Source organism: Babylonia areolata, chromosome 1 (genome assembly GCF_041734735.1).
Source record: "Babylonia areolata isolate BAREFJ2019XMU chromosome 1, ASM4173473v1, whole genome shotgun sequence".
Classification (NCBI taxonomy): domain Eukaryota; kingdom Metazoa; phylum Mollusca; class Gastropoda; order Neogastropoda; family Buccinidae; genus Babylonia; species Babylonia areolata.
Window position 1 is genome coordinate 30,118,416 of NC_134876.1, and position 16,191 is coordinate 30,134,606.

Sequence of the window (16,191 nt, forward strand, 5' to 3'; positions counted from 1 at the left end):
CAATGCCCCACCCACATTAACAACTGTCAACAAAACGCCCCACCCATGTTGACAACTGTCAACAAAATGCCCCACCCATATCAACATCCATCAACAAATGCCCCCACCCATGTCAACAGTGTCAACACAATGCCCCACCTATGTCAACAGCTGTCAACACAATGCCCCACCCATGTTAACATCTGTCAACACAATGCCCTGCCCATGTCAACATCTGTCAACACAATGCCCCACCCATGTTAACATCTGTCAACACAATGCCCCCACCCATGCTAACATCTGTCAACACAATGCCCCCACCCATGCTAACATCTGTCAACACAATGCCCCCCCACCCACGTTAACATCTGTCAACACAATACCCCCGCCATGTTAACATCTGTCAACACAATGGCCCCCCCCCACCCACATTAACATCTGTCAACACAATACCCCCGCCCATGTTAACATCTGTCAACACAATGCCCCCCACCCACTATATTGGCAGAAAAGCATCTCACCCATTCTGCCACCTTCCTTACAGTTCTTTAAGGATAACGCCAAACGAACCTGCTGAGTTTCTTGGTTGTCTTTGGTGATGTCAGCGTTTTCGTGGAGGCCGAAGACTTCAGGGTTAGGGTTGAGAGGCAAGGTGCGGACATAGTCGATGTAGGTCTGGTAGGGACCCTCCGGTGGGGCAAAGTACAGACCACTCGGGGAGAATCTGTGCACAGTGAATAAATATCCAGGTTAAAAAAAAAAAAAATTGTTAACAAGTCTAAATGCAGTTGTCAGTGTTATAATCATCACTCCTGGTGAAATAAGTCTGAGAAAATAGAGCATGAAAAAGGGGGGAGATATTGATAAGCAAAAATAGCACTGTTAGAAAAAGAAGAAAAAAAGCAACCAAATAACAAACCTATGAAACACAAATCAAAAGTAACAAAATATAAGTCAAGTCAGCTTCTCTCTCACACTCTGCTCCCTGAATGCTGGTGCAAAACACACACACACACACACACACACACACACACACATCTCGTTTACACACGTGATGAGTCTCAAACATTAACATACACATTCAGATAAGTAAGGAGCAAAACAAAAACAGACAAGAGAGTAGTGTAAATAAAGAACAAAAGATATTTCATGACTGACTTGTAGCCCTCATCCACGATGATGCTCTCTGTGTAGAAAATGGCCAGCAGAGACATCAGCAGACGACGATCTTTGTCATCAGTGACACGACCACCATAGTTGCACTCGCCAGTCAGGTAGGTGAGGGCGGGGAGGGGCAGTTCATCGTAATCGTTCAGGAACATCTGAACAAAATCATAACCATTCAGGAACATTTTAACAATAAAATAAACATTCAGGAATATCTGAACAAAATTGCAATCATTCAGCAACATCTGAACAATATCATAATCACTCAGGAACATTTGAACAATATCACAATCACTCAGGAACATCTGAACAATATCATAATCATTCAGGAACATCTGAACAATATCATAATCATTCAGCAACATCTGAACAATATCATAATCACTCAGGAACATCTGAACAATAAACTAAACATTCGGGAATATCTGAACAATATAAAAATCACTCAGGAATATATGAACAATATCATAATCACTTAGGAACATCTGAACAATATCATAATCATTCAGGAACATCTGAACAATATCATAATCACTCAGCAACATCTGAACAATATCATAATCATTCAGCAACATCTGAACAATATAAACATTCAGGAATATCTGAACAAAATTGCAATCATTCAGGAACATCTGAACAAAAATCACCATTCTTCAGGAACATCTGAACAATATCATCATTATTCAGGAACATCTTAACTCAACTGCGGTCATTCAGGAACATCTGAACGAAATTGTAATCATTCCAGAAAATCTTAATAAATATTCATCCACCAGATTTTTTTTTCAATGACAAATCATAGATGTAAAAACTGAAACACCATTTTATCTACAAGTACGCTACACAAAATACACCTTCAGCAGAATGGACAAGAATTCAACTGTTGTTAATTCATTTTTAGAATTTGTTGGGGTTCTACAAGAAGAATCAGAGATGCAAAATTAAAACACCATTATGTCTGCTGTTAATTTATAGACACTTCATTCTGAAAAGAATGGACAAGAATTCTGCTGTTGTTAATTTCATTTTCAGAATAGTTTTTTTCAAGGATGAATCAGAGCTGCAAACACTGAAACATCATTTGACTATCGGTACTTTACACAAAATCCATTTTCAAAAAAATGGGCAAAAATTATATTGTTAATGTTCTTTTTAAAATAAATAACAAGGTACAGAATGAATTATAAAAATTTTTTTAAAAAGTCTGAGTGTGGCATGAATCAAAATGAAACAAATGCTCTGCATATACTTGGCACGGGTGATCTAAAAGCAAACAGAACCATCATTTTGTACTCTACATTCTTCTCCTTCTTTAACTGCTTCTACATGTATGGGCTGCAATTCCCACTGTTACTCATATCTACAAGAGGACTTTCATATACAAATGACCACTTTTACCCTGTCGTTTAGGCTGCCATACTCTGTTTTTTTGTATTTTAGCAAACTTATTGGAAAGTTCTACAAGATCCAAACTTTGACAACAACAACAACAACAAAAAAACCCAACCCAACACAGCATCAAGTATCATAAGACCATAAAATCTTACCAGCATCTGACGCATACTGATGCGAAGATCAGACTCATTGAACTCGTAGGGGATGTTCCATCCCAGAGGTCCAAACTTGCGACGTTCCTGCACCATGGCGTGGAAGACACACAGGCCAAACAGCATCTTGTGAAACTTCTGGGGCTGTCATCACAAAAAATGGAACAACACTTTGTCACTCGCCTCACAGGATCCACTGTGTAAATAATCATAAGGGATTGTTGTTGTTTTTTTCAAATAAAAAATTATTCTCATCCTCAACTTCAAGAAAACAGGAAAAGTGACTGTTTTGCTAAAAAAATCAAAAAAAAATCCAACAACCATCTTGAGGAGACTGTAGACTATTGACAACAAGTGTATTTGTATTTGTATTTCTTTTTATCACATCAGATTTCTCTGTGTGAAATTCGGGCTGCTCTCCCCAGGGAGAGCGCGTCGCTACACTACAGCGCCACCCATTTTTTTTGTATTTTTTCCTGCGTGTAGTTTTATTTGTTTTTCCTGTCGAAGTGGATTTTTCTACAGAATTTTGCCAGGAACAACCCTTTTGTTGCCATGGGTTCTTTTACGTGCGCTAAATGCATGCTGCACACGGGACCTCGGTTTATCGTCTCATCCGAATGACAAACAATTGTGGTCAACAACTGCACATACATAAGTCAGGATCAGGATATGGTTCATTACACTGGCCAACGTGATCATCATCGCAACAGATGCTTTCCTATCATTACCAAAACATTTTTTCTCTCCAAAAATCCTAATCACTAAACGAAATCTGCCCAACCAAGAATGACGTCATAAAAAAAAAAGAGACTGGGGAAGAAAGCGTACATGAAGAAAAAAAATGACAGTTGCTACAGACCTTGTTACAGCCATTGAAGAAGCTGGGATCAGAGATGGGGTCATTCAGGAAAGACCTCAGGAGATTGGCACGCAGTCCTTTGGGAGGCTCGTTAGTCATCTTCACACCTGTGACACAGTTTATCATTTACCTTGTGTCATCTTTACTGGCAAGTGCATTGTTCTCACGACCCCCCCCCCCCACATATATATATATATATATATATATATATATATATATATATATATATATATATATATATATATACATATTAGATTAGACAATAAATATCCAAGCCCAGATGTCTTTGTTTTCCAAAGCAACAAAACTGTGACTGACTGTAGTACTGAGTATGCACTTACATGCACAAGCGCAAGTACACAGGCATTCACATGCACACACACACACACACACACACACACACACATGCACGCACACAAAAAGATGCACACAGCAGGTTTGACCAGAAGCTTGAACCTCAATCATTTTTTGTAGAATTTGTCAAAATGTGCATAATACTGCAGACTAAGGGCATCAAGATTACCGTTTTGCAGAATGGACACAGGGAACTGCTCTGAAGGATAACTGGTCAGCCACAGGCGGAAATCTTTGTGAGTCGTTTCTGGCACGATTCCCTGTCAACAGGAAGAGAAAACTCACTTTCAAATAAATTAGGGGGGGGGGGGGGTGCTAAGGGGGGGTGGTGGTTGGGGGAGAGGCAGAAATACAAGAGACATAACACTGCAATTCCTATGGGGGGAATGACCTGTTCATAAATTATTTTGTTTGTCTGGTTGTAAAATGTAAGTATTTTTGTTGCACATCATGACAATCTATGCATAATTTTCAGAATCTCCCTGAATTTTCAGAATCTTCCAGGCCTAAAACGTCTGATCCAGTTCAAGTTCCAGTTCAAGTACATCGCCATAAACACTTCTGGTGTTTGGTGGGCTGTCCAAAATGTCTGAAGAAAGGCGTGCTTTGCAGAATGGGGAAGAAAAAGAAGACGACTGTTGGAGTGACATCGACGAATCACTTTTAGCACGTTGTGAACAGCTTAAAAATGATGAACTTGAAAACACGACAGAGAAACATCTGCTTCTTGTGTATTCTTTTTTGTTTGTTTGTTTGGATTTTGTTTTCTTGGGAGGAAGAGTGGGTAGTTGCTTATTTTTTACCCTTGCACCAAATGTTCTATTTTGTTTCAAGCTCCACAGTTAGTTAACAAAATACATGATTCAATAATAAAAAGTCTGTTTAATTAACATTCCAGAAACTATCAGTTACACTGATATGTTCTATGAAACAAATGTGTGACAGCCCTGATATGTGTTATCTGCATGTGTGATTGCTGCTAACACATTTTTCCACTGACTTATCAAAATGTCCAGCATTCTTGATATTCAGTAACCCACGCATGGCATGACAGACAACAAAAAGTCCACACAATGCTGGGAACAGCTGACAGAAAAAAAAACACAAAAAAAAACAAGACACACACACGTCAGATAGACTCTAGAAGGACACAACGCTCAGACTGACTCTGTGTAGCAAGGTACACTGATTACGATGATGATGATGATATGAGTACTTATATAGCACCTATCCTCTGTCAGAGACCAAGCTCTAAGCGCTTTACATACATGGAGTCATTTTCACATCAGGCTGCCTACATGGGTAGAGCCGACTGACAGCTGCCATTTTGGGTGCTCGTCGTTCGTTTCCTGTGTCATTCAATCAGGTTTCAGTCACACATACACAACCATAGACATTAACAGTTTACGTATATGACCCATTTTTGTTAATTTACCCCACCATTTAGGCAGCCACACTCCCGTTTTTGAGGGGTGTGCATGCTGGGTATGTTCTTGTCGCCGTTTTGTTCATTTAGGGTATGTTCTTGTTGCTGTTTTGTTCATTTACCTCACCATTTAGGCAGCCATACTCTGTTTTGGGGGGATGTGCATGCTGGGTATGTTCTTGTTGGTGTTTTGTTCATTTACCTCACCATTTAGGCAGCCATACTCTGTTTTGAGGGGATGTGCATGCTGGGTATGTACTTGTTGCCGTTTTGTTCATTTACCTCACCATTTAGGCAGCCATACTCTGTTTTTGGGGGATGTGCATGCTGGGTATGTACTTGTTGGTGTTTTGCTCATTAACCCACCACTTAGGCAGCCATACTTCCGTTTCCGGAAAGTGTGCATGCTGGGTATGTTCTTGTTGCTGCTTTGTTCATTCACCCTGCCATTTAGGCAACTACACTCCATTTTCGGCTGCATGTGCATGCTGGGTATGTTCTTGTTGGCATTTTGTTCATTTAGGCAGCCACACCCCGTGTTCAGGGGTGTCCACAACCCAGCCACACTGCACTGCACTGACCTCCTCACAGATCTTCTCCAGCTTGGGCATCCAGCTGGTGGCCAGGTGACAGTTCTGCAGCACCACCCAGGTGCCGTCCACCAGGGCTTTCTCGATCATCTTCGCCGCGATGGGGCCCTGCACAGGGTACAAAGTATGTCATAATTATAAGTGTTTGTTTGTGTCATCTTCGCCGCGATGGGGCCCTGCAAAGGGTACAAAGTATGTCATAATTATAATTGTTTGTTTGTGTCATCTTGGCCATGATGGGGCCCTCTGCACAAGGAAAAAACTGTGCCAAAAGTGTTTGTGTCATCTTCGCTGTGATGGGACCCTGCACAAGGAACAAAGTATGTCGAAAGTGATGGGTGGTGGGTGGGGGAGTAGGTATAATTTAGTTGTGGTGATACATATGTTATCATTGTCTTTTGATCTCTTTTTTTTTTGTTTTGTTTTGTTTTTTTCACTTTAGCTCCTCACAAACATCCACACACACACACACACACACACACACACACACACACACACACACACACAAACAACACACTCCACAGCGAGCCAGTGAGTTCAGGACCCCACACGACAAGCTAATCTGCATACATATCGAAAATGGCGATACAAGTGGAAATTTTTGGTGCAAACTAGATCACAACAGCGGCTTTTACCACTGCTGAAGTGATTGAAATGCTTCAAACTGAAGGTTTCGACATCGATGAGGATGATGAAGACGTTGAATTAAAGTATCTGCAGTGAAGAAAGCTACCAGCAAGAAGTTACTGACAGCGACTCAGCTTCTGAGAGCAGTGAAGAGGGACAGGGGTGGGCGTTCACACAACGTGAGGAGAGGGGTCAGTGGGTCAAGTACAGTGAGTTTCATTCAGTTACTTTATGTTTTGTATTTTTTGTGATTTTTTTTCCCAACCCTAACAAATGGGTTGTCTATAGGTAAAAGCAAGGGAGAGAACTATTCGTCCGAAGTGAGTTAACCCCCACACCCCTCCCCAACCTCCCTACCCCCTAAAAAAGAAACAATCAAAGAAATGAAAACCCCCGAAAGTTCCAGACCTGTCCCTGTCCCAAGGAGATGGTCTGGATCCTGTTGCCCGTGTAACCGCTGTCGGCGCCAAACTTGAGCAAGGCCGCCATGGGGTCGGCGCCAGGGGACAGCACGAAGATCAGCGGAGCGCAGCAATTGGAGTCCGCGAAGGACCCGGCCAGGTCAAAGGTGGGCGGCTCAATGTACGACTGACCCAGGCTGTCGACGATGAAGTCCTGCACCGCGGGCACCATCTTGTCTGGGCGGAAGGTACGCAGAACCACCATGCGGTCAAGGCCGCTCAGCGCGTCGTAGGGGCTGGGGAGCTTGTAGGACTGCGGGGAAGGGGAGTCGTAGAAGCCTTTCCACAGGGCTATGTTCTCCTGGACATCTGTTGTCATTCAAGAGGAAATATATTGGAAAAGAAAAGTCAGCAACTCAAAGAAAAGATAAAGCATGATAAAGCAAAAAGTCATCAACAATGTGAACGTTTGTGAAAGAACCTATTATCATTATCAAGCTTTATTTTTACAAATTGGAAAGTATTATCATAAGTTTTACAATCAAACAGAAACTATTATTAAAAGAATTGTTCTGATCAATTAGAAACCATAATCTAAAGTTTAACAATCAATTAGAAACCACTGTTTAAAATCTTACTATGAATAAGAAATTCTCATAATAAGTTTTACTATCTCACACAAAATTCTTTCATAATGTATTTATGTAAGCACATGCCCACATAATACAAACACACAAGCACCTCCACCGCTGCCATCGTTATCACACTAAATAAACAACACAGAACAACAACAACAACAACATCCAAAAACAAACAAAAAACCCCACAAAGTTAACCCCTTCCTTCATAAAGCTTTCTTTAACAAACAGCACACAAACAACAGAACATCCAAAACAACGTACGCTGCATGAATCCTTTAAGGTTGGAGAGGTTGGAGGCCCTGACAATTTCACCCCACGACTTCTCACCCAGCCATTCTGGTGCTGGGTTGGGGTGGGGGTTCTCCAGTGCTACCCCGCCGGTCAGAAGGAACCGCCACACCTCCTCCTCTATCCTACCCCTGTTGGAGAAGACAGAAGAGAGACACAGAGAGAGAGAGAGAGAGAGAGAGAGAGAGTGAGTGAGTGAAAGAATAAACAAGGAATGACTAGCTAGCTGAGAAAACATGCACTCATAAGAATAATAATAATAATGTTTAAGAGAGAGTGAAATAATAAATGAGGAATGACTGGCTAGGTGAGAAAACATGAACTCATAATAATAATAAAAATAATAAGAGAGAGAGAGAGAGTGAGTGAAAGAATAAACGAGGAATGACTGGCTAGGTGAGAAAACATGCACTCATAATAACAATACCAATAAAGCTCAAAAGAGAGTGAAAGAATAAATGATGAATGACTGGCTCGCTGAGAAAACATGCACTCGTTATAGATATATATATATATATATATATATATATATATATATATATATATAACAATAATCATAATAAAGTTCAACATAACAAAAACAGTCTGCCAACATGAATTTGAGAACGCTACGCACAATCTAAGTAATGTCGATTTCCCAACATGAATTTGAGAACGCTACGCACAATCTAAGTAATGTTGATTTCTTTGAATGAAAGACTTCGTTTTTAAGTTTGGGGCAGTCTTCTTTGGGTGAAACAGAACACTCACAATTCGGTTTTCATTCAAAGCGTTCTGACAAACAATAAGTTTCATGACGATCACAAATGCAATTCTGTTCAATTCTCTGCTGCAACCTTCAAAAGATAGTCACAACATGACCGGTTCACCACAGAAGTAGCAGTGTACATAACCAAAAAAAGTTTAAGCCAAAAAATGACTGAAGATAAGCTGCTTGACTTACTGTCCTTTGAGAATACCGACACAGAGGATGAAGGAGAAGAGAAGCTTGTCCTTCTCAAACAGGGAGCGACAGACGTTGCGGTAAATGCTGTTGGTGAAGTGGTCGTTCAGGTTGAAGATGCGCTCCTCGATATCGTCAGAGGGTGTGCTGTTCATGATGGACTGTCAACAGAAACAACAACACCACGCAGATCAACACTTTGAAAAGAACTGAAAAACTGATGGAATGAGTGGTTGAACTGATTAATGAATGAATGATTAGATTAACGGATCAATGATTGAATGATTAGTTAAACTGGTGAATGAATGAATGAATGAATGAATGAATAGTTGAACTGATCAGTGAATAGTTGAACAGATAAATAAATGAAAGCAAATGTGTAAATGAAGCACAAAGGCTAAAACCGATTTCTTGACATTATGACCTTGAATTAAGGTATGCTGTTTCTGAAGATGTTCTGAACATGCGTCTAATGATCCAAAACCACACTAAAATCAACTCAATAGTTTGCAAGAAATTGCTGTCAAAGCACAGAAAAATAAAAAGACACAGAAGAAAGGGAAAGAGAAACAAAGAGAGAGACAAAGAGACATACTGAGAGAGAGAAAGAGAGAGAGAAGAGAGACATGACAGGAAAAGACAAAATTCCTATTTCTTAGAATGATAGATGAGCACTAGCGTGCTTTTTTTTTTTTTTTTTTTAATCCATTTATTATATATATATATAAAACAAATGCAAAAAAGACAACAACAAAACAACAACACATTCATACATCCAACAAATATAAAAATAATGTTGTTCAGTTGGGAAGGAATGAGTGAGGAGAAGGGGGAGAAAATAAGGCTGGAAGAGAGAGAGAAAGAAAAAGAGAAAGAAAGAAAAAAAGAAGAGAGACTTGAATACATGAGCAAGAGAGAGAGAAATGGAGCGAGCGAGAGAGAGAGCGCTAGAGCTAGAGCTAGAAGCGAGAGCTGTACCCAGTTTCTCCAGAGAGATCAAAACAGGTCTGACCTGCAGATACAGGTTGATGAACCAGGTGAGTGAGTACTGGTACATGGGCTCGATGTTGGCCAGGTCGGAGATGCAGAAGAAGAGGATGGAGGAGTGCACAGCCACCGGCTTGTAGCTGTTCCTCGTCTCGTCGATCTGCTTCTCTGTGGCGGCTGCGATCTCCTGCTTGGCCGAGATCTCCTCTGACAGCACTTTGGAGGAGGAAAGGATCTTGATGGCAGCTTCGTCCTCTAGGATGTTACCCTGGATGTGGAGAGAAACAGTGAGTGGATTTTTTTTTTTTTTCTTCTTCTTCTTCTTCTTTGATGGATGTATGTATAGATGTGTGACGGATGTGAATTTTCACCAGCAATGCTGAATTTTTGTTTTTATACGTTGGTGTGGTGCATGATATGAGTATACATGCAAACTGAAAAAGTGATATCAGTTGAAATGAAACTATGTGAAATTGAAAACTACTACTGCTACTACTACTACTACTACCACCACTAAACATGTAAGCAAATGCATGCACCTGCATGCTAAAATATGCACACATACACACAGATACAACTCACACACACCCAAGCAAAAACTTGCATGCATGTGCTTACACACACACACACACACACACACACACGGTAGTCTCATCTCACCTGCGAAGAGGACAGCACTTCCAGAATCTTGTCCTCAATCTCCTTCAGCTGCTTCTGGTTGTCGGCGCTCTCGATGATGAGCTGGTTCTTCTTCTCCTCCAGTTCTGGCTTCTCCTTGGCGGCCACAATGCCCAGCAGCTGATCCTCCAGACCTTGAGGCGTGATCATGAAGTTCAGCAAACACACCTGGGGACAAAAAATAATCATGAAGTTCAGCAAGCACACCTGGGCACAAAGAATGATCATGAAGTTCAGCAAGCACACCTGGGCACAAAGAATGATCATGAAGTTCAGAAAACACACCTGGGCACAAAGAATGATCATGAAGTTCAGCAAGCACACCTGGGCACAAAGAATGATCATGAAGTTCAGCAAGCACACCTGGGGACAAAGAATGATCATGAAGTTCAGCAAGCACACCTGGGCACAAAGAATGATCATGAAGTTCAGAAAACAAACTGGGCACAAAGAATGATCATGAAGTTCAGCAAACACACCTGGGGACAAAAAATAATCATGAAGTTCAGCAAGCACATCTGGGCACAAAGAATGATCATGAAGTTCAGCAAGCACACCTGGGCACAAAGAATAATCATGAAGTTCAGAAAACACACCTGGGCACAAAGAATGATCATGAAGTTCAGAAAACACACCTGGGGACAAAAAATAATCATGAAGTTCAGCAAGCACACCCAGGCACAAAGAATGATCATGAAGTTCAGCAAGCACACCTGGGCACAAAGAATGATCATGAAGTTCAGCAAGCACACCTGGGGACAAAGAATGATCATGAAGTTCAGCAAGCACACCTGGGGACAAAGAATGATCATGAAGTTCAGCAAGCACACCTGGGGACAAAGAATGATCATGAAGTTCAGCAAGCACACCTGGGCACAAAGAATGATCATGAAGTTCAGCAAGCACACCTGGGCACAAAGAATGATCATGAAGTTCAGCAAACACACCTGGGCACAAAGAATGATCATGAAGTTCAGCAAGCACACCTGGGGACAAAAAATAATCATAAAGTTCAGCAAACACACCTGGGGACAAAAAGTAATCATGAAGTTCAGCAAGCACACCTGGGCACAAAGAATGATCATGAAGTTCAGAAAACACACCTGGGCACAAAGAATAATCATGAAGTTCAGAAAACACACCTGGGCACAAAGAATGATCATGAAGTTCAGCAAGCACACCTGGGCACAAAGAATGATCATGAAGTTCAGCAAACAAACTGGGCACAAAGAGGGACAGTTTGTCAATGGAGGCTGTGTTCCATGAAGACATGTGCCATATATTACAGACTATACAGGGATACCTTTTTCCTCAACATTAACCCTTTCGCTGCCAGGAAAATAAGATTTAAGTGAAATCTATTTGCCAGGGTTTTTTCACAAAAAACGGGTATAAATTTTCAAAAAATTATGTGCTCTTTGTTATTGGAGAAAGACCCATAAAAGTATATATTTTCTGAAAGGGAAATGAATAAAAAATACAAAACACATGATGTTTTCCCATTTTATGCATTTTAAGTGACATGCTGTTGTTTTGAAATCAGTGTTTTGTTTTTTGTCACATTTTCAACTTGTTCATTACAAACATTAGTCTGGTAATTTGCACAAAAATATCATTTTCTGGACAAATAGATATCTGCACACACAAAATAATACTAGAACAACCACAATATAAAAAAATGAAAAAGAAATAGATGCATTGTGACTTCTGCAAGTGATAATATGGATGTGAGGCCACGCCCCCTCAGTCTCTACCCCCCCTCCTCTTCACCCCTCTCACACCGTCACGTCATCAGACCGCGTTGGATGAGTGCCAAGAAAATAGCTCATACGGTGCCCTGCTAAAAATTCGGTGACCTGTCGTCTGCTAGAGTTGAACAGCCTGCATCACTCACTGATAGTTGTATCTTGGCCAGTCTCTTGATTGCTCCCTTTATTTTCTATCAAATCGTCCTATAAATGTTCACCACTGTCTTCTTCGATTTTATGCTCCAATTCTTTCTGAGCATCAGCTAAAGAAAGTAATCTTGGTTGATTTAGTTCGCCACGAGCGCATGTCTTGAGCACGGAGTCAGTCCGACATTTTGTTGAGCGAGCGAGGAGAGAAACCAGGCAAAGACTGCGGCCAGTAACCCAACCAAAACGTTCAAATAAAGGACTGCCTTATGACGCAGATGGTGTTTCTAGCTATGAATAGAATCCAGAAAGATTCCCCAAGCTAAAGCTACCAGCATTTTTGTCAACGAACTGAATGCAAAGCAGGGAAAAGTCAGAATATTTCGATGACGAGTTATCTCGTCATTGTGGCAGCGAAGCATACATGCTTGCCATGACGAGTTATCTCGTCATGCAGGCAGCCTAGGGGTTAATGTTGCCATTAGTCCTGATGCTGTGTGGATAAGCGCAAATCATGTTTGTGTGAATGGGGTACTGCATTTAACATTACTTACCTGACAGCGTATGTAAATCGCAGTGACTAGAACTAGCACACATGACTAACTTTTTCCTTTTGTGGAATTAAAGTGACACTTTTTACCTTATTGTTTTTTCCTCTGTTTAGTTTCTTGATTTTTAATAGCAGCAGCAGTAGCAGAAACATCAAAAACAGATCCGCAAAGCTAAATGCCCTCTTCTAACACAGAACATCCTCCTTCTCCTACACCTTGCTCCCCCTTTTCAAGACTCTCACCGCTGCCCTCCCTTACCTTGACGGAGACCTCAGGCAGGTAGTGGGGGTTGCGGAGGCGGGTGGTGATGTAGAGCTTGAAGTCCTGGGAGTACTCAATGACGTTGTCCCCCAGGCGGATGTACTCCACCCCTTGCTGCTTGAAGGTCAGCTTCTGGAGGACAGGCTCCAGGATGGGGTCCAGCTCCTCGCCCACGTTCTCCAGCAGCACGGGCGTGCCGAACTGGATGGAGTTCTCCAGGGTGCGCATGTAGTTGGCGTCCGACAGCTTGATAATGCTCAGCTTGTTCTCCTTCTCCAGGTTCTTGATCCACTTGTTGGCCTGGCCTGTTTCCCCCCAGGGTGGGGTGGGGCACAAGATTGGGTGAGAGAAGATTCAGCATGTGGTGTGTGGAGGTGGAGCTGTGCTGTGTGTAAAATTTGGTGTGTTTTTTTGTTTTTTTTTGTGTGTGTGTTTTCCTTAAGGCCTGACTTACCTTGTTGGGTTATGCTGCTGGTCAGGCATCTGCTTTAGCAGATGTGGTGTAGCGTATATGGATTTATCTGATGCAGTGACACCTCCTTGAGTTACTGATACTGATACTCATTTATTGTGTTGTATAATGTTGTGTGTTATGCTATTGTTAATCTATCCTGTGCTGTGTTTTTCTGCATCACAATGTTTTGTTTTGTTTGGCATTGTGCTGCACTGTACAGCACTAGATGTGATTAGACTGCAGTGACCTGCCCTGTGTCTTTCATTCTACTTAATGACACTTGTTTCTTTATATATTCACAAAAAAACAACAACAAAAACTAAATCTTGCAGTTACCTTGAGGGTCGACCATGAGGGGCCAGCGTCGTGACTTGGACACGATGATGCCATTGTCCACGCTGAAGGAGTCGATGGGCAGACCGGCGATGTTCCAAGCCCGGATGGCCACCGGCTCCCCCAGGGTCTGGTTGAGGGAGAAGTTCTTGGAGCAGGGGATCTCCTTTTCCAGACATATCTCGTACCACTCCTTGATCACGCTCTGCACACCACCCAGCCACACTGACAGGTTGTTGGCTTATTTATATACATGGTGAGCTTTTGGTGTCTTTGTCTGTATCGAAGCACATTATGTACGCTTGTGAATCCTGCACCCTCACTGCTCACCTCCAGAGAAGCAATGGAGCACTTGAGATGCTACCGGTAAGATCCTGAACATCTCATACAGAAACCACATGAAAAGTGAGGAGGTTAAAAACAGAACAACTGCAACATTTGGGGCACAGGACGGCCTGCTTAGTATTGTAAAGAAGAGAAAAATGATGTGGTATGTACATGTGATGAGATAATCAGCCCCGGCCAAAAACCATTCTACAAGGCACAGCACCAGGAGGAAGACGAAGAGGCAGACAGAAGAAGTGGGAAGATGACATCCGGGAGTGGACAGGCTTACCTATCTTTCGCCAGAATCGCAGAGAGCAGCCCACAAATGAGACAGATGGTGGAAAATTGTCAAAGAGTCATCAGTGGTGCCTCCACAACCCCACTTGGGATTACTAGACTGATAATGATGATGATGATGATGATGATGATGATGATGATGATAAGCCTTATCATGGGACAGCCAACCGCAGAGGGGTCAGTTCTTACTGAATTAAAAGCAGTCAAACAATAACTGAAACAGTAAGTTTGTTTATTTGTTGTTGTTTTTTTTGTTTATCTAGGGAAAAACATGATTAAAAGTTCCATATTACAATTAAACTAATTAAACACTTAACTGATTTGATTGACTGATTGACTAATTGATATATATTGTATCTTGTGAATAACAACTGAATAGATATTGTATATTGTAAATAACAACAGAGCAAATTATGTCATTTATGACACAACATACGATTAACAGCCCTTATTATGTTAGCTTCTTGTTGTTGCTTTTTCAAACCACATATAAAATCTGAAGTATTAAGACATTCCATTTTTAAGGTCAGAAACTGATTTTAAATATATGGTCTGACCTACTGTCATCTGCACATAAGGAAATTTCAAGAACATTTTTTTAATTCCAGTGGTTGATCCATTTCTGACCACAAAAAAAAAACAGAAAAAAAACCCAGCAAAAAACAAAAACCACACCCTATCTTTTGCCCATCATAAAGTCCAAAAACTAAAACACAAAACTAAGCAAACTGCTGACTTGTGGCCTCCTGGCGACCTAGCATCAACCATTCCCTGTCGACTGCCAGTGCTGGGACTGAGACAGACAAGCCCAGGTGTGGCTGTGTATGGGGGACTCGGAATGAGCAGTGTGGGAGTTATGCCACTGAAAGGGTGCAGATGATGGAGCAGCAAAAAACAACTAAACAGAACAACAACAACAACAGCAACAACAAGAGAGGCAAGGCCTTCAAGACTCACTTGTGATAAATTAAGTCCCCTAGCATTAATTACAGAGTAATTTCCCTTTTTTACTATCTGCACCAAAACGTTTGCAAAATAAATAAAATTCCATGCTTAGCAAAAGAAGTTCCTGTTTGAACAAAAAATGATAATAATGACTCTTGTTGTTGTGTCAGAATAAGAGGTCAAAGTGCCAAGTTTAGAGAATACAAAAAATACAAATATAACACTAAATGCAGTTTGCATATAATTAGGCTTCTTTTTTTATTTTTTGTGCCCATCCCAACCAGAGGTGCAATATTGTTTTAAACAAGATGACTGGAAAGAACTGAATTTTTCCTATTTTTATGCCAAATTTGGTGTCAACTGAAAAAATGTCAATGTTAAAGTTTACCACGGACACACGGACACACAGATACACAGACACACGGACACACACACACACACACACACAGACAACCAAACACCGGGTTAAAACATAGACTCACTTTGATTACACAAGTGAGTCAAAAACACATACATGAAAAACTGCTGACTTGTGCCACAGTCACATCACAACAAACAGTACCTGTCTGAAGTCCACGGTGAAGGCTCCCAGGTAGGCCACCACCCCAGAGGACAGCAGCACGTCACCCAGGATGTTG

General features: G+C 41.4%; 1 protein-coding gene across 1 annotated transcript in view; it reads right to left on the reverse strand.

The window, feature by feature from the left end:
- The window catches only part of LOC143281620 (dynein axonemal heavy chain 3-like), a 101,366-nt gene that overhangs the window by 13,731 nt on the left and 71,444 nt on the right, over window positions 1–16,191 (reverse strand). The window contains 14 exon segments of the mRNA XM_076586869.1: window positions 550–703; window positions 1,138–1,301; window positions 2,694–2,837; window positions 3,556–3,662; window positions 4,079–4,169; window positions 5,917–6,033; window positions 6,961–7,322; window positions 7,856–8,013; window positions 8,826–8,986; window positions 9,838–10,080; window positions 10,473–10,658; window positions 13,195–13,502; window positions 13,988–14,189; window positions 16,116–16,191. The exon segment at window positions 16,116–16,191 is cut by the window's right edge and continues 185 nt beyond it. Of these exon segments, the coding sequence (XP_076442984.1) occupies window positions 550–703; window positions 1,138–1,301; window positions 2,694–2,837; window positions 3,556–3,662; window positions 4,079–4,169; window positions 5,917–6,033; window positions 6,961–7,322; window positions 7,856–8,013; window positions 8,826–8,986; window positions 9,838–10,080; window positions 10,473–10,658; window positions 13,195–13,502; window positions 13,988–14,189; window positions 16,116–16,191 (2,473 nt within the window).